Source organism: Euprymna scolopes, chromosome 22 (genome assembly GCF_053919585.1).
Source record: "Euprymna scolopes isolate OS-2025 chromosome 22, ASM5391958v1, whole genome shotgun sequence".
NCBI classification, from domain to species: Eukaryota; Metazoa; Mollusca; class Cephalopoda; order Sepiida; family Sepiolidae; genus Euprymna; species Euprymna scolopes.
Window position 1 is genome coordinate 77426330 of NC_136503.1, and position 25000 is coordinate 77451329.

Sequence of the window (25000 nt, forward strand, 5' to 3'; positions counted from 1 at the left end):
CAAAACGATTGCGGAGAATATATTTTACCAAATTGACCGTGTTCTTTAAACAACACACATGTCTACACCCACATGTAATATCTATCTATCTATCTATCTATCTATCTATCTGTATAAATATATATAATCTTTGAACATATACATATACACATATATATATAATACATCTCTCATAGTTATATGGTTATAGATATTGATATATGAATTATTTTCGTATTTCCCCCAAATCACTTCGTACACGACGAAGACCAGTCTGAAACATATAGGTAAAAAAGGAAGCTAACCACGTATATATATATATATATATATATATATATATATATATATATATATATATATATATATATATATATATATATAGATATATATATATATATATACAACCACACTTACTGCATGGGTATCTCCTGCATTCAATGTTTTGTCACTACGCTTCCTACTGCGACTGACAGTGCTTTCTTCGCATAAGCCTCGCATTAAAGCCACATTACAGCAGACGAACAATAATTCATCCTTCATTTTTCAGCACTTCACATTAAAAAAAAAACAAAAAAAACAAAAAACAAAAAAAAAACAGATCCCCCCCTCCTCACTCAAACGCACTTATCTATTTTGTACACGCAAACCAAAATATCCACAACAATCAAGATGTACGTAACTACAGGAATGGACACTTGTATTTTTACCATTTTTATACCCTTACCCATATCCTTTTGATAATTACGGATTTATACCTAATATTGGATTTATGTTTATTTATTTATTATTTTTAAAAAGAAACACTGTTGATCGAATGCTTGTGTGTTTGTAGCAGCGTCTACGGGAGCGTGCTTTGGTGATTTTTTTTTATTTTTATTTTTTTTTTTACCTTTTTACTACCAAAGCCCTCCTTGACGCATCCTCAACTGACCCCTCTGACACAGAAAAAACAAAAAAAACAAAAACAACAACAACAAAACAAAACAAAACAACAACAACAAAAAAACGCAAGTGCTTAAATTGGCGTGGAATAATATTACAGCCCGGATACAAATACCAAACTCGACCCATCTTTAATATTTTTAGTTTCGGCTACCTCCGTGATTTCCAAACCCGCCAACGACAACGGCTACTACCAGTCATCACTGCCAGCTTTTTTCCCTCTATAACCGTCTGCACAACAACAACAACAACAACAACAACAACAACAACAACAACAATAAAAGACACCCGTTATAACTGCTACAACAACAACAACAACAAGTAGAACAGTAATAATAACAACGCTTAATTTAAATAAATAAAAAAAAGATGAAGATGACAACGCCAGCAGCAACAAGATATCATAATAACTACAGGTAGGTCCGACCTCCTTTCTTATCCATTAAACCATTTGAATAATAATCAGCCAATACATTGAACCCCATCCTACCCTCCTCACAAAGATACATAAACAAATAAAGGTCCTTATTCAGAATTCGACTTAATAAAAGGAAAAAAAAATACAATAAAATATTTATGATATACGAATCCGTCAATGAACGAAGATGTCATATTCCCAAAACCACATAACTAGATCCAGTAAGTTTTCTTTAAACTAAGAAAATCAAATTTTATGACGAGCGAGACGGGAGAGCCAGGAACCGCCATGTTTTTTAGAATGTGTTAAAATTCAAGGGCGGACAACTCAATTCGATTAATCGAAATTAAAACAAACCTTGAAATTGCTACAATTTAGTCTTGAAATCGCGAAAATCGTAAAAAAATATTATTTTCTATACATAATAATAAAAAAAAGAAATACTTGATTAATTTAGAGTTCCATCAGTTTGAGTTTTATTGTTATTATTATTCTTTCCTATGACAGGGGCGCGTTTGGAAATCTATTTTTCTCTATTCGGATTAGTGGGGTTCACAATAAATATTATAATATCAATCCCCTCTCTACACAAAGATGCGACACACGACCAGTCGTTTAAAGTGATTAATTTCAGCAAACTCTAAGAGGTGAGACACCCTGAAGTGTTTAAAAATAAGTACCCTCACTCACACACCGCGTGGTAGAGACGGAACTACCTTTTGTTTTTAACCCGGAAGTCATTATACTTGTCTTTAACCTATATATTTCTTTTCAAGGCAGGGATTATCCTCTAACTGACAATTTAAAAGCTTCAGAATCTGTTTTTTTATTTTCGATCGGTCACAAAGTAAATACACGTAGGCCATTATTTTAACCTATTAACGCGACCTGTGGAAATTCCACAGCGGACTCTTTCATATGTAATACATTGATGTTAGCATTCTGTGGATGTTCAGCGTAAATGGGGACGCCCTGATATAATTTGTAGCTCTTTTGTTAAAACTGCAAAGGTATTTATATAAGCTAGCAGGAACGCCCAGTAAAATACGTTTAAATATGATATTTTAATTCATGCAAATTTCGTATATATTATTGAAGGAACAATCTTCTATCGATTTTTATATATTATGAAGTTGTGATTTCAATTGCCTTGACAGAGTTCAAAATAGACTTCGTAGCTTAGTGGAGGGATGCCCTTTTCTCTTCCCTACAATCTCTTTTCCACAGAAGATACGAACCCTTCTCTGCTTTATCGTTATTTTCAAGGCAAGTGCTCATCTGAGCTTCAATCTATACCCCGCTCCCGTCGTCAAAGTTTCACGAAAAACACTCGTCTAGCTAAAACCACTATCAATAATTTCCCACACTCTTTATCTGTGCCTAAACCTAAACATAAACGTGAGATCCATGAACAAAGTTTCTTTCTTAGAACTGCACGCCTGTGGAACTCTCTTCAGTTTGCCTGGTTTCCATCTGACTACAATCCAATTATCTTCAAGTCTAACGTAAACAATTTCTTCATGAAACGTCTCCCTAAGTAATCTAATTTACAAAATTCCCACTACTTATGTTTACTACGTTATAATCACATTGACTAATGTACGCTCATTAACCTTTATTCTTGAGTGGCCTCCGGACCTTGATAAATGGTGACTCCTTTGTAAATTAAAAAAAAAAAAATGGAAGTCCATAACAATTAATCTAACCGGATGTAAGCATGACACAGAAATAACACGCACGCTACCGTATTAATATAGGGATTAGCAGTGGATTAAAATGGACGATTTGTTTATTATAACGTAAACATTCTGGCTATCACTTTTGGCTAAGTACAATGTGTAGTATCTCTGTCCTCAGTCAGTGGAGGAGATATCCTTCTTGAGTGAGGCAATTTACCTCTTTTTAGGGAATTGGATTTTCCCCGTATGAAAAAACGAACCCAGGTTTAATTCACCCCTTTCGGAGAGGCAAGTAAATATGAACAGTCGAAAGTGATGTTTCTTTTTGTACAAAATGGTCAACACATATTAAGGCCCAGAGGCCACTTGAGGATAAGGGTCAATGTGTGTACGATAGTCATTGGGACAATAGCATATTAATCATTAGCAGTGATTATTATAGGACGTTGGACTTGAAGACGACCATATTATAGTCTGCTGGAAAGTAAACCAGCATAACAGAGTTCCACAGGCGGGCAGTTCTAGGAAATAAATTTTTTCATGGAATCCATGTTTAGGTTTAGGCACCTATAGAGAGTGGGGGAAATTTTTTATGGTAGCTGTAGCTAGAGGTTGAAAGATTAGGAACAATTAGATTGAAGTTCAGTCGAGCACTTGCTATGAAAATAACGATAAAGCAGAGGCAAGCCCGTAACGTCTTTTATGTGGTTAAGAGGTTGAGAGAAGAGAAATAGGGCATCACCTACTAGATTACGAAGTCGGTTTTGAACTCTGTTGCCGTCTTTAGTTTAAACGATTTACTTGCCTTCACAGAAGGGCAAAATTGGGCAAAAGATCGGGGTTTTATTGTGGGTAAAATCCAGCTCCCCAAAAGGAGCACTCTGGATTGGAGCAAAAATAAAAGTTGCTTCAGTATAGAAAGAGTTCTTCTTCAGTGGTCGATGACTAAAAAATATAATAATATCAGAATAGATACTATATTTTGCTCCTAGACAAAAGCCCTACAACACATGCTACTGTGATTGGTTTACATTTTATATTTTCAATTTTTGGGAAGGGGCCAAAGATGTGTTCGGGGATGAGATAGAGTGCAAGTAGTGTGATATCGAAAAAAAAATTGCTGTCTTGAATTAAGTTGTAAAGTCAAACGTCAAGTATCATTGGTCCCTTTGTGGAAAACGTGGATTTTCAAATTCTACTCCTATCGTATCGAAGACCACATAAATAAATATACAGCCACAAAAAAAACGTACTCATATTTTAATCGGTATCAGCATTGTCTGGCCGATAATAGTCATCAATTTGAACATTTGCAAACATGATTCTTCAGTTATATTTGTCTTCTGTATTCGAAGCTATTCCGTTTCACCCTGTGTTCATAAATAAAGGTCTTAACGTCCTCCGAAGTGTGAGTACATTTTTATATTTTTGTGATACCCTGCATATTAATATAATTGTGTGACCACTTCTCGTGTGTCTCGGTACGTATACGGCATAATCACGTTTGACGCACCGGTTCCCGTAAGATCACTGAAGTTAAGCAACGATGAGTCTGGCCAGTACCAGATAGGTGACCATTTGAAACTTCCAGGTGCTGTATGTGCTCTCCGCTTATCTCGGCATTGTTTCCAGTCATCCTAGACTTTTCCTTGCCACTTTACTGAAGCAGTGCCGATTCAGGAGAGGTGTGGTTAGAGGATTGCGCAATCTTTGACTCATAATTACACGCGCAGCTGCCCCTACAAAGGGTATCCTTTGTCTTTCGAGGCACCATTCAGGCCTGAGGTATGTGTTTCTCGTCTCTACGTGACTAAAACATTGTTATTTGTATTTGGTTAATTGCTCATCGATAATTGATATATTGATATGCATATATATATATATATATATATATATATAAATATACACATGCACATATATATATATATCTATATATCTATCTATCTACACACACACACACACACACACACACATATATATATATATATATATATATATATATATATATATATATATATATAATAGAGTAAAGTACCAACATAACATTTTGAAGACCCAATTAAAAAATGATATGATGATGCAGTTTAATCCGTCAGAATGCATTTCGACTTCTTCGTAAATATGTAAGCCGTTTTTATTTTTCGGTCGTAGCTGACACAACGAAATCATTCGCCTCGTGACCCTTACAGACTTGAAGGTAAATTAGAAGCATTTACAATGTGGAATAAAATGCTATTTAAAGTGGCTTTAAAATTTATTTTGAAAATCGTCATGTATTAAATGATTTGAACGTTTGTATGTTTGTATAGATATACTAGCAGAGAGACCGTCGTTGTCTGGGATAGAAAAAGGATCAACAAATGTTCCATCCTTCCATACATTTGTTATCGCTGAAATCGCCCGTTTATTAATCAAATCGATTGATTGCCTGCTCTAGTAAAGACCCCACTCCCGATAGTGTTTATTAAGCTATCTGTAAGCTTATATATATATATATATATATATATATACATTTTCAATTTGTCTTTACATAAGCAGTAATTTGTTGCTACACACTCATGAACATGTTTTAATCTTCTACACCGAAACAAGCTCATGACTGTGTCGCAACAAATTACTGTTTATGTAAAGACAAATTGAAAATGTAACTTGCTCTACTTCTGTATTGAGCACTCTTGTATTAACCTCGTTATTTTTCACTGGTTACCCTACCTTTGTAAAATAGCAACCTCAAATTATCTCTCTCTCTCTCTCTCTCTCTCTATATATATATATATATATATATATATATATATATATATATATATATATGTATGTGTGTGAGTGTGTGTGTGTGTGTGTATGTGTACGTATATAAGAGGAACACAGAAAGAAAGAAAGAAAGAAAGAAAGGGAAAAATGGCACCTGTAAACGAAACAACAGGTTTGTTATTCTTAGTTGTTGCACCGTGGTGATGTCTGCTAATGGTTCTGCTATTATCCTACAGCAGAGAAAATAGAACACACGCGTACGCACACGGATACACGCGCGTGCACGCACGCACACACACACGACACAGACATATATGTATGTATGTGTGTGTGTATGTGTGTGTGTGTATGTATATATATATAAAATAGCTAGCTAGGTCGATAGATATGGGTATAATCAACCAAGGAAAAAATCACGTCGTCTGCTAATGTTTCTGCTATTATCACAGGGAAATTCAAATACGTTCAATATCGCAAAACAACAACATAACGACATCATTTGTGTGCGATATATCTCCTCTACTGCAAGATAGTTTTTGCTACTGCGGTACAATCATTTTAATATATATTTATATATATATATATATATATATATATATATATATATATATATATATATACTTGCTGTACCCTGCCACGCGTTTCTGTGGCTCAATTTGGTGTAATAGAAAAATTCTAATAAAAAGAGAAAATGCATGTTTCTTATATTCTTAGTACAGCAATCAACTCTAAAAAGTTAAAAAAAAAAAAAAGGCGAAAATGAAAAAAAAAAAAAAGAAAAAATGGTACTCTTGCAGAATTGGATTCGGATCGGGAGTTATCGTCAATCATAGCTTGGGCTCGACCAACATTCAGTGGATTAAGCCGAACGTTGCTAAAACGTTGAAACACTAAATAGAGTTTTTTTTTTATTTATTGTATTAAAAAAATGTGAGTTTTTAATTAATATTTGGGTGAGGTTACTATACACAGATTCGAAAAAGTTGTCCAAAAACGAATAAATGAAAGCAAAGGTAAGGTAAATTACGTTTCTACCTAACTGGATAATTTTTTAGTGTTTTTATTTAATGTAAAATGTTTAATCAGCTCGAAAAACTCAGTGTTTATCGATGTATTTGAAAAAGACGAATGGTCGCGGACTCAGTTGAATACGTTAAGTTTGAGAAAATCAGTTAAAAACTAAAAATCTATACAAAACTGTGCCAGACACCCACTGAGTATATGTTATCGTGACATAGGCTTACATATTCAGTGGGTTTCTGACGGTATTTTGTACAGTTTTTTAGTTTTAAATCATTTTCCCAAACTTAACATCATCAACAGTGTCCGCCACCATTTGTATTTTTCAAATACACTGATAAACACTGTTTTTCGAGCCGGCTAAACGTTACAGTAAATAAAACGGGTTCGTATTACTAAGCACAGAAACGAAAAAGTCGTCGAAAAATAAATGTAACAAATAAATGTTATCAAAGATTAGATAAGTTACTTTTCTACCTAACTGGATAAGATTTTAGTGTTTTTATTTAGTGTAAAATGTTTAATCGGTCTGAAAACATTTAGTGTTTATCGGTATATTTGAAAAATACAAATGGCGACAGACTGTGTTGAACACGTTAATTTGGGAAAATGAGTTAAAAGTAAAAAAAACTATACAAAATACTGTCAGGAACTCTCAATATATGTTATCGTGACATAGGCAGACATGTTTTTTAACAGTATTTTGTATAGTTTTTTAGTTTTAACTCATTTTCACTAATTTAACGTGTTTAACACAGAGTCTGCTGTCATGTGTAATTTTCAAATATAGCAGTAAACGCTGTGTTTTTCGAGCTGAATAAACATTTTACATTAAAAAAACAAAAAAAATTATCCATTTGTGTAATAAAGTAACATATCTTGCCTTTGAATTATGTTTTTTTTACTTATCGAGTAAACAGAAAAATGAAATCTTCTAACTCGTTTCGTCAAATCGTGGTGTATGAAATGAATTGAACTGGAAGTTCAGTTCTACCAACAAGACAGGTTCGCACTAACGACTTACGAAAAATATTTTTATTTTATTTAATATTTTTATAATTGGCGATGTTAATTTATTTTAATAACATAGAAACGTCCCTCGACTTTAAAGATGGGTTGTTTGAAAATTTCAAATAAATTGGTAATGTAGAAATATGGTTTTATCGACTTTGAACGAACCAAGACTTACATTATATATATATATATATATATATATATATATATATATATATATATATATATATATATATATATATATATATGAAATTTATTACTGTGAGTCCAGAATGAGTTTACATATTGTTTCAGCTAGAGGAAAATCCTCAAAAAGAAGAGGAAATATCCAACTAGCATCGTCAGAATTCATAGATGGACCCTTTTTGAGGATTTTCTTCTAGCTGAAACAATATGTAAACTCATTCTGGACTCACAGTAATAAATTTCCTATATACTGCTCTGGCTACACATTGAGCACTCTTGTCCGGTTTTTTCACCACTGGTAAATATATATATATATATATATATATATATATATATATATATATATATATATATATATATATATAAAGAAAACATAAAACTTTGAAATATATATATATATATATATATATATATATATATATATATATATATATATATATATATATATACGGCATAATCGCGTTGACACACCGGTTCTCGTCAGATCACCGAAGTCGAAGTTAAGCAACGTTGAGCCTGGTTAGTATGAAGGTGGGATACCATTTGCGATTTCTAAGCGCTGTATATGCTCTCTGCTCCGCTTATCTCGGCATTTGTTTCCAGTCGTCATGTACTTCACTTGCCACTGGTATTTAACAATGTCGTCTCAGGAGAGGTGTGGTTGGAGATTGCGCACCTCCTGCCACAAAAAATTCACGCGCAAGCAACCCTTTCTGTGTATACATAGTCTGTCCAAGACTGAAGGAGCCTGCTTAAATATATATCAGGTAAGGAAGACATTTTTATAACATGAATAGGCTAACCAAATTGATTAAGAGTAGGAAGCTAGATCTATCATCTGTAACATTTTTGTTCTTAAGATTAAGGTAGGTGTAAATCCCCGAAAAGTGTTTCATGGCAATCAACTGATGATCCCTTTAAATTAACATTAGTACTATAGTAAATTCGAGAGAGAGAATTGATGCATTGATTGCAGGTGATTGAATGACTTACTGACTAAATAGTTTTCTAACGAATATAAAAAATCTAAAAATTAAATAAGTTTTTTTTATATAGTTTAAAGGTGAAAAAACTTCCAAAATAATATATATATATATATATATATATATATATATAATCCAAAATTATTTTCAAGTTAACAAGTTGAGTAATTCTGCAAACTTAAAGCAAGTATATATATTAATCTTAATAGAATAATATTAACCAGATGAAAAACCTTAATATAACCAGATGAAAAACCAGATGAAAAACCTTAATATAAAATATCTAAAAATTAAATAAGGTTTTTTATATAGTTTAAAGGTGAAAAAACTTCCAAAATAATATATATATATATATATATATATATATATATATATAAAATCCAAAATTATTTTCTTAATATTCGAGATAGAACATTGATATAAAAAATTGAATTTAAATTCTGTAAATTATAATTTACAGCAAATTTACTATTCAATAAGGAATAAAACCTTTTAAATATTCCTTATTCCGTGGAGTTTCAAAGAGTAACTCTTACCTTCAGAGGAAATTAGTTAGCCAAATGATATTCAGAGGCAAGCTGTACATTTTGCTGGTTAGCACATGAATTAAGAACTTTAAATTATGTAGCATTCTATATTTGTATAAAAATTGATAGTAAAGTGAGAATGTATAGGTTAAACAGATATTCCTGATGAAGTCCATGCAGACGTAGAAAAAAATGGAATAAATAGATAAATTGCTAATGTTTTGTGTAATATGTAAATTTTCCCATTCTTCTTTCTTTTCCATTTTGGAAGTAGAAATTTCAACGATTTTTATCATCTACAACAGATGTGACTGTTATTTGTGACGTTAAATGTAACCACTATTTGTAACATTAGATATGACCGTTATTTGTGACATTCGATATGACCGTTATTTGTGACATTCGATATGACCATTATTTGTGACATTAGATGTGACCGTTATTTGTGACTGACCCTTGTTTGTGACGTTAGATTTGACGTTATTTGAGACATTAAATGAGATCGTTATTTGTGACGACAGATGTTACCATTATTTGTGACGCTAAATGTTACAGTTATTTGTGACGCTAAATTTGAGAGTTATTTGTGACGCTAGATGTGACTTTTATTTGTGACATACGATGTGACCATTATTTGTGACGTTAGATGTAACATTTATTTGTGGCGCTAGATAAAACCGTTATTTATGACGCTAGATGTGACCCTTATTTGTGACGTTAGCTGTGACCATTATTTTTGACGTCAGATGTGATGCATACAAGGATGTAGTTACATTCGTTAAACAATGGGTTCGACTGTATTACCTTTCTTCCTTTAGAAATTGTTTTTATCCATGCGAAGTGGTAAAATATATTTTATAACTGCGTGGCCACGTATGCTATTTTTAAAGGATATCATAATAGGAATATATAACAGAAGCAACATGATTATAGATAACCGTAATCACGGGTTTTATTATATATCTAGACAATGTTTCTCTTAGTCTGTTTGTTTGTCTGTCTGTCCGTTCCGCTTTTCTCGGAAACTACTGAGCTGATCTGACTGGGATTTTGTAGGGAACTTTGGTATGTTAAGTTACAACGTACCACGTGCTATGGCATCCGTTCGATGCACAGTAAGGCATCAATAGAAATCAATAGGATTAGTACTTAATACAAAATTGAGGACACATTTGACTATATTCAACCATCTATTGGACATACAGCACGCATTCTCTGTTAACTAGCTATAACTTTGGCACGTTTTTAACGGACAAAAATTCTATCAACGTGACAAAATGAATGAATGTATGAATTCATTTAAAACAATACAATTTCATCAACTCTCAGTAGCGGGGTTGTGAGTTCAGATAACATCGGATGTCTTGCTATCTGATCTACAATCCCTGCGAGTGGACAACCCAGATAGAGGAAATGACCATTAAAACGCAAGCGTAGAGAATTGATTTCTCTCTGGTATCAACATGGTCACCACAGAAAAAAAAAAAATTCGTTTATGAACGGTCTCTATATTTTCTTTTAGTAGCAGACAAGTTAGCACGGAGACTAATATATATATATATATATATATATATATATATATATATATATATATATATATATATATATATATCAAAACCAAAGCAAAATATGATGAAAGTAAAAATAAAATAGATAAACCCCATAATTTATTATACCATACCTGTTCACACTGAAACACTTATCACAATATTCTGTGGATCTATATTAAAAAACCTTGTTAAACTTTGTGACATATTTCCATTCTATGGAGGTCAGGCGTGAACGAACACCCCATAATTTTATTATACCATATTTCTTCAAACTGAAACATAATTATCAAAGTATACTTACGCAGATAGACATGAAAAGTCCTTATTAAATTAAATTAAATTATTGCCTATTTCGATTCTATGGAGGCCAGGCGCGAACGCAGACCCCACAATTTTATTATACCATCCCTATTTAAGTTAAAACATACTTATCAAAGTATTATTATGTACATCTGTATCAAAAACACATGTAAATGTTATTTTTGATTTTTAAATTTTTTATTTCCATACTTTGTGGACCAGGTTCGAACGCAGACACCACAATTTTAATGAACCCGCGTTCTGCAGGAAAAAAAAACATACCCATTTCTGTGTCTCGATACATCTATCATTATATGTAATCAGTTTTTTAAAATAGTCAACCATATAGGAGCCTATTCGTGACCAGACACACACACACAGAGCTTTATATATATATATATATATATATATATATATATATATATATATATATATATATATATATATATATATATATATAAACGGTCTTTGCGAATGAAGCCAGAGATGGCTTGTGTTACCGGGTTCGAATCTATCGACTAGTGTTAATCGTAACACCCCGCACTGAAGATTCCCAAAAGGATAAAACACTAGTGTCTGTAGGTATTTAATAATTATTATAGTAAATAATTATGTCAGCCCCTTTAAGAAACTCGTTTCTTATCGTTGAGCACTTTCAGTTGAATTAAGTCGGTCAATTTAGCTGCTCTGCATATATATATATATATATATATATATATATATATTATGCATAGATACTCATATAATGACTAGATCACTGTGACTGACATAAAAACATTTAAAAATAAAATGTTTAATTTCAACGTTATTTCACGCGGTTAATGATAGCAGAATGGATACGGTCTTTGCTAATCAAGCAAGAGATGACTTGTGTTGCCGGGTTCGAATTTATCGACTAGTGTTAATCGTGACACCCTGCACTGAAAATTCCCGAAAAGAATGAAAGCTAATGTCTGTAGGTATTTAATTATTAGTTATAAATAATTACACACACACACACACACACACACACACATATATATATATATATATATATATATATATATATATATATATATATATATATATATATATATATATCAGTGGCTTTTTATATCGGACTTAAGACCGGGGGACCATAAAATAGATAAGCAGACACATTTTTGGAAACTGGAAGTAAGAAACCGGATGGACGGTTTAAACGCCCAAGCAAGCAAACTGATCTAAGTTTGATGTTTAAAACGTTTGACGCTTGTGCGTTTAAACAGTCAACACTTAGATCAGCTTGCTTGCTTGGGCGTTTACACCGTCCATCCGGTTTTTGATTCTCGGTTTCCAAATATTCGTCTTCTTACCTATTTCATGGCCGCCCTGTGTCAAGTATAATCTTAAATGCCACTGTTGCCATTCAAATCATACAGAAGGTCAACAATATTTTTTTTGTTTTAACTTATTTTAACGTGTTTTCCTTACAAATAAATGTAATTTTACCCCGTTTAGTAAGGAAAAAAAACTGATTTTAATATACAGGGTGTCCGTAAAGTTACTATACAGTCTTATTGTTTTATTGTATTATATTTGTATTAATAGTTAATTTTTTTTTTACAGGTTTATTTAATCAAGCAAGACTGTATACTAACTTTACGGACACCCTGTATATATCTATCTATACAATTATAAAACTCAGATCAGCTTACTTGCTTATGCGTTTAAACCGTCCATCCAGTTTGTGACTTCCGGTTTCAAAAAATCCGTCTGCTTACCTATTCTATGGCCGGCCTGCCTTAAGTCCGATATTAAAAGTCACTATTGTTATTCAAATAATTCACAAGGTCAACAATATTTTTTAAAACTTTTTTTTTATGTGGTTTCCTTACAAATAAATGTAATTTAACCCCGTTGATTAAAAAAAAAAAAACTGATTTAAATATAAATATTTAATATATAACCATAATCATATTTATAACCATATTTACTGCTTTTAGTAGCGCTCCTGTGGATTCTGACGATTTATTATTATTTTTTTTTCATGCCTTGCTTAAAAAATATTTTCTCTTTAAGGAGGGGGGGCGTAGAAACTTGGTTTTAGTAGTGCTTTTAGTAGGGTCTTCTAAATTTTATTTAGGTCTTGCAGTAGAGCTCTGGAGGTATCCTGAGCATTATTTTTTCACTCATCACTTCTCAAAACAATAAAAGACCATATAATCTCGAAATCACTTTTTATTCTGAACATTTTTCACCTCACTCTTTAAGGGCCACCGGGTAGACTAGTACTATTTAGAAAATAGCACAGGTCGTTAAATGAAAAAAAAAAACCGTTCAACATGACGTAGATAAATAAATAAATAAAAAATAATGACGGGGGGCAGACCGAACTTTTCTCAAAGTTAAAAGTCGGAAAAAATTAAAACAAAATAATAATAATGAATGGAGGGAGGGCGGCTGAAGAAGCTAACGTTAAATTGGGGCTGTAAATCGGTTCTGAAAATTGATGATTGATTTACTAGAACGTTATATGTGAAACTGAACCCCCTTTCAAATCTTTAAAAATTCATTTTTTCATTTTTTTTTAATAATCTGGAAGCTTAGTGTCAAATAATCCGCAGAAATAGTTGGAAAAAAAAGACGAAAAAGAAAAAAATTGTAAGGAGGGTGTCCATTGTTCAGTGCACCTACATATTTTTAAAAATATTTTCTTTACTCAAAGTGTGAGTGATTAAAACTAGAACATCATTAAAAAAATACGTTTTACGTGTCCAAAATTATTTATTTGATTATTTATTTGTAGTTTTCATTGCAAATTGGAATTGTTTTTGAACAAAAAGACAAAACAAATATGTTTTTCTAATGTAAACCAAACAAACTACTTGATCAATTTACATATTTAAAAAAAAAAAAAAAGTTTTTTTTTACGACCTAACCCAGCGTAGTTTACTGCCTAAAAAGAAATCTAAATCTACTTTGTTTTGGCTAATACACCCCAACGGCCGTTAAAGATAATATAAAAGAAGGATTTTTTAAAAAAATAATTAAAATTTAATATTTTAGCAGGGGGGGGGATCATTTTCCTATATAAATTTAACGTAAATTGAAACTCCACTTCTTGGCGACGTAGCGAGACATGTAATCGTTAGCATTTTTTTTTCAAGTTTGGTGCAGGAGTGGGGGCAGAAAGGAGAAATGGCGCGGGGTGGAGTCATGAGTTCCAGACATTTTAAAAATACGTAGAAACGTGTGTGTGTGAGGAGGCTTTTCATATTTTTTAAGATTTGCTTTGAAAATGTCTCACCGTTAAATATTACTTTATCAGTTAATTATTATTGCATGATTTTTTTAAGGCTGTTTACACACACACACACACACACACACACACACACACACACACACACACACACACACACACACACGCATGCACACACAGAAATAAACAAAACTAGAGTGGATTTGTGCAATGCATAATCCCTCCTTGTATTTTTTCTTTTCGTTTTATTTTTCATTTTTTTTCAACGGATTACACCTCTCTTATATAAAGAATTTTCAATTTAATCTAAGGGCAATAATGTTAAGACTTTATTATTCAATGTATTCTGTATTGTTCTCACTGGTCGCCATGTTTGTTTTCGTGCGCGCGTGCATTCAATTTTTGTACGCGCGCGAAATTGTGTATTGTTTTCACTGGTCGCCACGTTTGTTTTCGCACGCGCATGCATTCAACTTTTTGCGCGTTTATACATTAATTCTGTATACTCACTTGCGCTTTTATACATTAATTACTTCTGTATACTCACTATTCCATAGTTAGTTATAACATATACTGACCCAACGGGTCACCGGTAGTCTAGTATATGTATAAATATTAGTGTTGGGACGATTAATCGGAATCGAAAAAATATCAGAACTTTTAGGAGTATCGGAATCGGAATTTTATTTTACTGAATTTAATTTCAAATTTTCATTATATATACTAGCAGATTTGCCGGCGCAGAATCTTTTACTTTTGTTTCCCCAGACTCATGACGTCATACGTGTTTATTAGTATATATATATATATATATATATATATATATATATATATATATATATATATATATATATGTGTGTGTGTGTGTTTGTGTGTGTGTTTGTGTGTGTGTTTATCTGTATATATATATATATATGTGTGTGTGTGTGTGTGTGTGTGTGTGTGTGTGTGTGTGTGTGTGTGTGTGTGTGGGTGTGGGTGTGTGTGTGTGTGTATTTATGATGAAAATAATGGAAATAATATTCCGACAAAATAGATAAATAAAAAGGAAAAAACCGAGTTATTTGTTCATCAACGTTTCGTCTTTATTCATCCATAGTAAGGCTCGAAATAAAGACGACACGTTGATGAACACACAACTCGGTTTATTCCTTTCTATTTCTCTATGTGTATTTATATGTACACAATGATATGACGTTATGCATGACGTCTTTGTGAACAACAAACAAACAAAAAAACAGACAGAAATACATACATATATATATATATGTACACACAGACACACAGACACACACACACACACACACACACACATATATATATATATATATATATATATATATATATATATATATATATATATATATATATATATATATTATGGCACATATATTAGCGTATGGACTCATGTTTATTCATACGTAAGTAAACATGCGATCTTATTGCTTGAATCCCGTCCAAGTGCACGTGCCCTTATTCTCTTTGTAAAATGTCGGCGTCTCTCCTTGCGCTTAGCTTCAGCAACGAAGAGTAAATATCGAAAGGGTTTTCCAGCCAATCCGTCTTTCTATCTTCTTCATTTTCAGCCCCGGACTCACCCTACATTACACTCTCCTCTACCTTGATATCGTCCATTAAAATTTGTAATCAGAAACTCTTTCTCTATCTCTCGATCACATACACGCTTTCTTTCTATCACAATATATTTATCTCTTTCACTATATCTCTGTGTATTTCTCTATTTTCTCTCTTTCAACTCCACCTCTCTCTCCCTCTCCCTCTTTTCTCAATCCCCTTGAATCCCTATAAACTGTCTCAAACTGTTAAATGACTTTTTTGATGCAAATATGATGAACTTCATATTATTTGTTTCCTGTGATGATGCATTGACCGGAAAAAATTATTGTATATTTTGCAAACCTCTTCCTCTCCGATGAAAAGAATTGCGTTCTTCGAAACTCCATGGAATAAGGGGGTTCTTGTCTTATATATACTCATTGTCGAATAATTAAAATTTTGTATACCTTCCTTATAGGTTCATAAGTTTTTTTGTTAAGATTTTGGTAAGATTTATATATATATATATATATATATATATATATATATATATATATATATATATGGTGCGTGTGTGTGTGTGTGTGCGTTCATCACCAAGTCGTAGACGAAACATCTATCTATGTATAACAACTTGACAGCATCATATTAATATATATATATATATATATATATATATATATATATATATATATATATATATATATATATACTAGTTGTACCCTGCCACGCGTTGCTGTGGCTCAATTTGGTGTAATGGCAAAATCATCATATTAAGAACGCCATATTAAAAATGGCTTTTGGAATGAATACCACAGTTCACCCCATGTTAAAACTTTTTTTCTTTTTTTAATAAATTGTTAGTTGAAAGCACAGAATAGTTACACAGGATTATATTTTCAATAATCACGTAAATATAAACAAACTCACTGTTTACGATATGTGTACACCGGTGTCGACTCAACGTGTCCCTTTTTTTGATAACAGGGTTGTAGGCTATTTGTACAGCTAAACAGCAAATCTGCCTTTTTTATAATTTCACGCTATCTTATTGTTTAATAATAAACACCCTCCCCTCGCCAATGTAAAAAATAAAGAATAAAAATGTTATTATTTCAGCACGATACGAAAAATGCATAATAAACTGTACTTTCACCTAACAATTTGTAGTTTTAGTAATAAAATAAAATTTTGGGTACTTATATATTTTTTGTTACTATGCTGAAATAATAATGTTAATATTTTGAAAGGCATTCGTAACATGGGAAGGATAGTAAAAATATAAAAAAAAATAAAAAGATATCGTGAAAGTTTAATCTAACAACAAAAAAAAAAACTGTGTAAAAATAGCGTGATATCAAAAATGCATAAGCACCAAAATGGGGTTTAATTTTACAGGAGATATTGTTCCCGGGTGCATACGATAGCATATGGTAACCGTATTATGTTTACGTATATTTTTTTTAATATCTAATAAATGTAAGGTGGAAACACAAAATAGTTAGAAAACATCCCCACATACTCCGTAAGAATGGTTTTCCAAATAATAACGATATGATTCAGCACGGCTCCAAAACTAAATAAGAACCGAAAATTTCATTTTTATTGATCAATGTTTGTCATTCTAAATAAAATGAAAGACATGTAATCATTTCAAAACTTCCTCTTGCAGTTTATTTTTTTAATTTGTTAAGCACATGATCACATTTTCAATAAGTATGTTATTATATTTTACCCATTTAAAGGTTGTAAAACATGTAAACAAACTTTTGCTCGATACGGGTGACGACTTTTAAGAGTCCCTTTTAGTGATTACCTGGTGTGAGGATATATGTACAACTAAACGGCCAATCTGCCCCCCAAAAATCCGGTATTATTTTACTTTAAGGCCTGTCTCACGTTCGTATATAAGAAAATAATGCTTTGTAGATTTATTTCGGTGTGCTCAAAACGAATCTGCAGACCGTTTCCGTCGCAAAAAAAGTAGTTTTCATGATATGAAGAAATTACTTTTTCGAAAAGTGGGTGATCACTTTGTGATGTAAATGTAACCTGGAATGAGCACCCACTTTGTGGCCACGTGAGAGAGCGGCATTTTTGTGTGTTTATTTTTGTTTGATTTCCTTTGCATGGTAATAAGCCCTGGATTCTGGGACTATTTTCCATTTCACAGCCCTAGCCATCGTTTACGCTACGCATGACCATAAACGAAGGCTGGTAAATATGCACTCGCGTACCAAACGGCCTTGTCAAAAAAACCTTATATGCAATAAACACGAAAGAAAATGCCCCTTCTCTCAGGTGGCCAGAAAGTGAGTGCTCATGTTAAGTTAAATTTACATGGAAAAGTGATCACCAAGTTTTCGGAAAAGTAAATTCCCCATATCATGTAAAGTATTCTTTGCGACGGACATGGTTTACAGTTTCGTTTTAGCACACCGAAATCTACAAAAAAATGTTTTGTTATATACGAACGTTAGACGGGCCTTCGGGGGAGAAAAGTTTTTAAACAGATATTGAAATATTGTGATTCAGAAGTCATCAACTCATGGTGTATGGGTAAAAATAGTTCCGGATTTACTGAAAATATTTTTATTTTATTTAATAATAATTTCTGTGCTACTATTTTAACGATTTTTTAAAAACCGTTATGTTTCGTCATTTCAAAATGGTAAACCGGAAGTATATTCGCTAATCGGCTTGGATAAAATCGGAAATTTTCCCCGACGAATAAAATTTTTTTTTTAATAAGTTAATATTTACTTTTTAATATTTAAAAACACAGGTAGATGATAAAGATTCGCTGTTACAAAATTTCACAGAAAACGGGATTGTAAATTTCTAGTTTATCGATTTTGAATCAACCAGACGTTACATTTATATATATATATATATATATATATATATATATATATATATATATATATATATATATATATATATATATATATATATATGAGCATACAGTTAATAAAACATGTTAAAAACACTTTGAAAAAGAGTTAAAAACATATTTAATCTTAAAAGGAAACACTTAATAAGTGGATAGTCCTTAATCCGCGGAGTTTCGAAGAAATTCTTTCCTTCTCATCAGAGGGTAGGAATTAGCAAAATGCGGGATCGGATTTTACATACAAAAGTATTTGATGAAACAACAAGTAAGTTAAATATCTTACTTGATAAGAAAAAGTTGGACAGAGGGTATATGGTGAGGAAAAAGGTGATTACACGGGAATAGATAGTTTGATGAAAGGTAAATAATCCAATGACGGTATAATCCATAATATATATATATATATATATATATATATATATATATATATATATATATATATATATGTATATATAATATATATATATATATTATATATATATGTATATATATATAATGAGGGAGAGGAAGAGAAAGGGAGAAAGAAAGTTCGAGAGAGATAGATTTAGAGATGCCTGGTTCATGTGGATACATTCGCTGCGTCTCGTCACATTGGCATCGAAACAGCTGTCTGTGGATATATATGCACCGACATGACAGAAAAGAAGAGACACTAAGATAAATTCCTTTCCTAAGATTAATATATGCTTATTTATATGTACAGATTAGAATGGTGCTGAAATAACTTAGAGTATTTCATAAAAATTGCATCATTAAAGCATGCCACGAACCAAAGGAGCATGAGACCTATCAAAATTTCTGCGAGGGCAAATCGTTGGTCAACACGAAGGTGGTCTCACTCAACACAAAATAGCAGGAAATCTTTCAATACGCCTTCTTACTCTTAATAGAGGGATATTACAATTTACTCTTAATAGAGTGATATTACAAATTACTCTTAATAGAGTGATATTACAATTCTCAGGAATGGGCAAATAGTGCACAAAACCCCATTCAGGTCGCCCCGGGCTTCTCTCATAGAACCTTGCGTTTTGTGAAAAGAAATGTTGAAGTGGGTCCTCAGTGCAAAACCTTTGACATTGCAACACACATTGGTGTCAGTCCCAGAACAGCTGTCAGGTATCTTCCCAATCTGGGTTACTAATTTGGTAGAATTGCAAGAAGGAAACCTCTTCTTCAACCTGCTAATATTAGCGCAGAAAAAGATTGGGCTCGTAAGAGTGTGGATGATCTTTTGGACCAATGTCATTTTTGAGTCATTATTTGTATTATTTCCCGACAATGGAGGGTATGGGTATAGCTATGGAGGCTCCTTCGGCAAGAGTTTGATTTAAAACGACTGCAACCACCGCTGAAATATAGGGGGTGCAATTTGGAGTGATAGTTGCTCAGACATGGTGGATTGCGAAGGAAACATCAATTCTGGTAAGTATGTTTCGATATTACACGAAGGACGCCTACCAATATTCTCAAGTGGTAAAATGAACCAAATTAACTGCTATGGCGACACAATATTTCTTGAGCCAAAAAAAAAAAAAAAAAGGATTAATAAATTTCATAGCAAAATCAGTCCCTTGATATGAATCCAATGGAAAACCTTTGAGGCATATTAGACTGGAAAATTCGCAAAAAGAAAAAGAAGCCATCTTCTAAGCCTGGAATTTAAGTTCAGCCCGACTTTGCTCGGGCCCTATGTGCTGTTCATAACTTGTCCTACGTGTAAATAAAATTTATGTAAGATATCAAACGTTTAGAGTAATTTCGTAAAGACCGCAGAAGTCAAGTTTTTTAAATTGACCCCAATTTTGACCCTTTAAAATTAATTATTTTGGCCTCAAATCAAAATAAAAGTTTTACCCATGTGCAAGTTACCTACATCTAAAATCTTATGTCTTTAGACCCAATATTGGCGGGGGAATTTGGTAGAAACTGCAAAAGTCAGCTCTTTCGACTGGTTGGACGGCCTTTCCCGGGTGTTTTGATGTGTATGTTGAGCAAAAAAAAAAAAAAAAAAGTGGCAGCAACGAGGAAAAGAACGAGGTAAAACCTAACGTTTATGCTGTTACGGCCACCGACAAACCGGAAGCGACATTTTAAAAAATTAAGGCTAGACAATCTAAAGCAGAGGATAATTTTAAAAAATATCGGCGAAAAAAGTGACCCCCCCTGTAGAAAAGTGCCTAGTTGAAGAGGAAGATATTAATGTTTTTAGCCAAATTTTCGATATTTGTCGTATGAAAGGTCGACTTTTAAAACGATACTGATCTTGGTAAAATCCGTCGCCTCTATTGAAAGTTTAAGGCAGACATGCAAACAGAACACTGCCAGAAATATAAAATATCTTTGTGTGAAATTTGCAAAAAATAGGCCCAGTCTTTCGGAACCTATGAGGAAGGAACTCACAAACACACATAAAGCTACTGTTTGTCTGTGTATTTGTGTGTCTGTCTGTGTGTGTACATTTCTCTACGCAATAACTCTGTCAATTTTTAGTGTACAGACTTGAAATTTGATATACAGGGTACTGAGATTTGGGAAAATCGATGTGATTGATTTGTCTCCAGAAATTTGGCGAGTAAGGGGTCAAACTTCAACAATTTGACCTTTGAGAACTCTACCAAACTCCTCCGACAATTTTGTGTCTAAACACTTGAAATTTTAGATATAGGTTCCTTGGACATGGATCTAGCTTAATAGCTTGAGTTGGGCCAAAAACAATTAATGTTAAGGGGTTATAATAGGGGTCAAAGTTTAAAAAAAGTGACTGTTTTTTTTTGCCCAACATACACCTCCAAACACCCGGGCAACACCGAGCACCCATGCTAGTGTATATTTCTAAAAGAATATCTGAACTATCGAAGAACGAGAGTTTTTATGACAAAAATAAAGATTATTACAATGAAGCTCTACACAGATCGGGATACCATGGGGAAATAAAATACACAAAGAGAGCAAACAGTAAGTATAAAACATCTAACTGCACAACATCGTACAACATGGCAATGAGAGCACGACATAAACTGAAGAATAAAGATAGATAAAATAAGAAGGATAAAAAGAATAAAAACATGGGGAATAATAATAACAGTGAAACAGGTAATAATAATACTAGCAATAAGAGAAACAGACGCAAGAAACAGGTTTGGTTTAATCCGCCGTTTAGTGAGCATATCTAAAACAATATCCCTAAGGAATTTTAAAGAATAATTGATAAAAATTTCCCAGCTGAGAATAGATTAAGCAAAATAATTTATGGGAACTCTTAAATGGAACACGTACATCAAATCTGTTGCCAAGGCCGCTGGAAAAATGGTGGGATCTTTCTATCGATCCGGTAAATATCTCACTGCTGATGCTATTCTCTATCTATATAAGAGCCAGGTACGCCCAAGGATGGAATACTGTTGCCACATCTGGGCAGGAGCTGCTAGAAAGGACTTGGCCTGCCTTGATAGAGTTCAAAATAGACTTCGTAGCCTCGTAGGAGATGTCCTTTTCTCCTCCTTGCAACCTCTATCTCACAGAAGAGATGTTGCGAGTTTGTCTTTGATGTATCGTTATTTTCATGGAAAATGTTCGACTGAGCTTCAATCTATGGTCTCCCCTCGCCAAACTTTCACAAGAAACACTCGTCTAGCTGTAAACACTATCAATAATTCCCCCCACTCTTTATTTGTGCCTAAACCTAAACGTAGATTCCATGAACAAAGCTTCTTTCTTAGAACTGCACGCCTGTGGAATTGTCTTTCGTTTTCCTGCTTTCCGGCTGACTACAATATGGTTGTGTTCAAGTCTAAAGTAAATAAGTTCTTGATGAGCCGTTCCATATAAGTTATCAAATTTACCAAATTTTCATTACTAATGATTACTATATTGTCCAATTGTCTACTGTACACTCTTTAACCCTTATCCTTGAGTGGCCTCTGGGCCTTGATAATGTGGTGATACCTATGTAAAAAAAAAAAAAACTCAGTAAAAAGTCTCTTTCCCCAGCTCTGTCCACTTAGCCAACACTATAATAAGCTCTATTAACAGGAAAATAAATAAAATAAGGAATAATAATAAGTCAGTATCAGGAGAACGGGATTTTGAGAGAAACTGTAATTGCAGAATACCTAGCAAGTGTCCGTTGGAGGGCAAATGCTTTACCTCAGAAATAGTGTACACATGTGAAATTAAGGCTGATAATAATAAGAAGGTATATCTTTGAACGACGGAGTGCGTTTTTAAGGAAAGATTTAGAAACCATGTTGCATCCTTAAAAAATGAACCGGAGAATGAAACTAATAGAGAAGGTAATAATAAGGATAGAAGGGAGGATGGAACAAAAATTAATATATGGAATAAAAAAAGGAACACAACTGCATGATTGGGTTGGGGAACTACATAAAAACAAAACAGATACGGGTAGAAAGTGCACACCTATAGATAAGGGTGGAAAGTATAAACCTGGTAAATCAAAAAGATGCAATCTGTGTTTACTGGAAGCATACTATATAGTAAATTCTGAAGAAAGAAATATGAAACCAAAAGCTGGATGCTATACAGGGATGTCTTCATAGGAAGATATTTTTGATATCACGTCGAAGCCCTTGCTGAAATATTTTTTTAAATCCACAAAATATACTAAGGGTAAAATGTAAACATGAAACGAGAATTTACATACGCAATATATATATATATATATGTGTGTGTGTGTGTGTGTGTGTGTGTGTGTGTGTGTCTGTCTGTGTTTCTGTCTGTGTCTGTGTCTGTGTGTGTGGTGTGTGTGTGTATGTATGTATATGAAACGAGAATTTTCGTTATTTTAAATTTTTAAATTTTTTTATTTCCATACCAGGCGCGAACGCACACCCCACAGTTTTAATGAACCACCGTTCTGCCAGATCAAATATACCCATTCCTGTGTCTCGATACAACTTCTATCATTATATGAAATCAGTTTTTTGAAATAGTCAACCATATAGGAGCCTATTCATGACCAGACACACACACACACACACACACACACACACACACACACACACACACACACACACGCACACACGCACACATATTCAGCTTTATATTATAATATATATATATATTGAGCTTAATAAATGTATACACTCTTGATTTTTGTGACTCTAAAGGAAGTTTAATAATATACAGTTGTTAAAATATTCAAAATATATATAGAAACATTATACTTTAAGAACCAAGAAATTGTATTCATTTAAACGTTATCTGTATAGCGGACTCAATCTTATAAGTAAAGTTTGAAGCCAACCTCAGATACAATGAGAAAACCAGTTTTAATAAACTATCAGACAATCGCTAGATGTTGCATTTTTGCAGTTTCTTTCACTTTCGCTTTCGTCTCTCTTTTTATGTGTTTATTAATGTAATTAATTTTTATGTGTGTATTAATGTAATCTGTACAACTATAAAAGTGAAAGTGTGTGTGTATGTACATTTCCCTACCAAATTAATCTGTCAATTTTCAGTCTACAGACTCGGGATTTGACGTAAAGGAGTTTGAGATTAGGGAAAATCTTTTTAATCGGTTTCCGGACAGAAATTTGTGCTCTCGAGAGGTCAAAGTTCAACGATTTGACCATTGAAAACTCCACCAAACTCCTTCAATTTTGGGTCCAAACACTTCAAATTTTAGATGTAGCTTCCTTTGACATGGATCAAACTTTTTAACTTGATGTGAACTCGAAACAATAAATGTTAAGGGATCAAAATTGGGGCCAAAGTTTAAAAAAATTGATCTCTCAACTAATTTTTGGTCTAAACATTTGAAATTTTACATACAATGTATTCAGACATGGGGCAAGCTTTTTAATCCGGTTTTGGCCGAAAATTGAGCTGCCAAGGGTCAAAGTTCAAAAGATTTGACCTTTTCGATTTCTAGCAAACTATTCAGAAAATTTCGGGTATAAACATTTGAAATCTTACATAAACGGTATTCAGGCATGTAGCAAGCTTTTGAATCA

General features: G+C 32.8%; 1 protein-coding gene across 2 annotated transcripts in view; it reads left to right on the forward strand.

Moving 5' to 3' along the window:
- The first annotated feature begins 361 nt into the window (after window positions 1-361).
- The window catches only part of LOC145243473 (uncharacterized), a 397788-nt gene continuing 373149 nt past the window's right edge, over window positions 362-25000 (forward strand). The window contains exon 1 of one of the 2 annotated variants that reach the window (XM_080106409.1): window positions 362-1337. In XM_080106409.1, coding sequence (XP_079962535.1) covers window positions 1291-1337 — 47 coding nt within the window. In that variant the 5' untranslated portion in view covers window positions 362-1290. Of the gene's footprint in view, window positions 1338-6527; window positions 6783-25000 lie in introns of those variants that run through there. The other variant, XM_080106411.1, reaches the window with a different exon arrangement.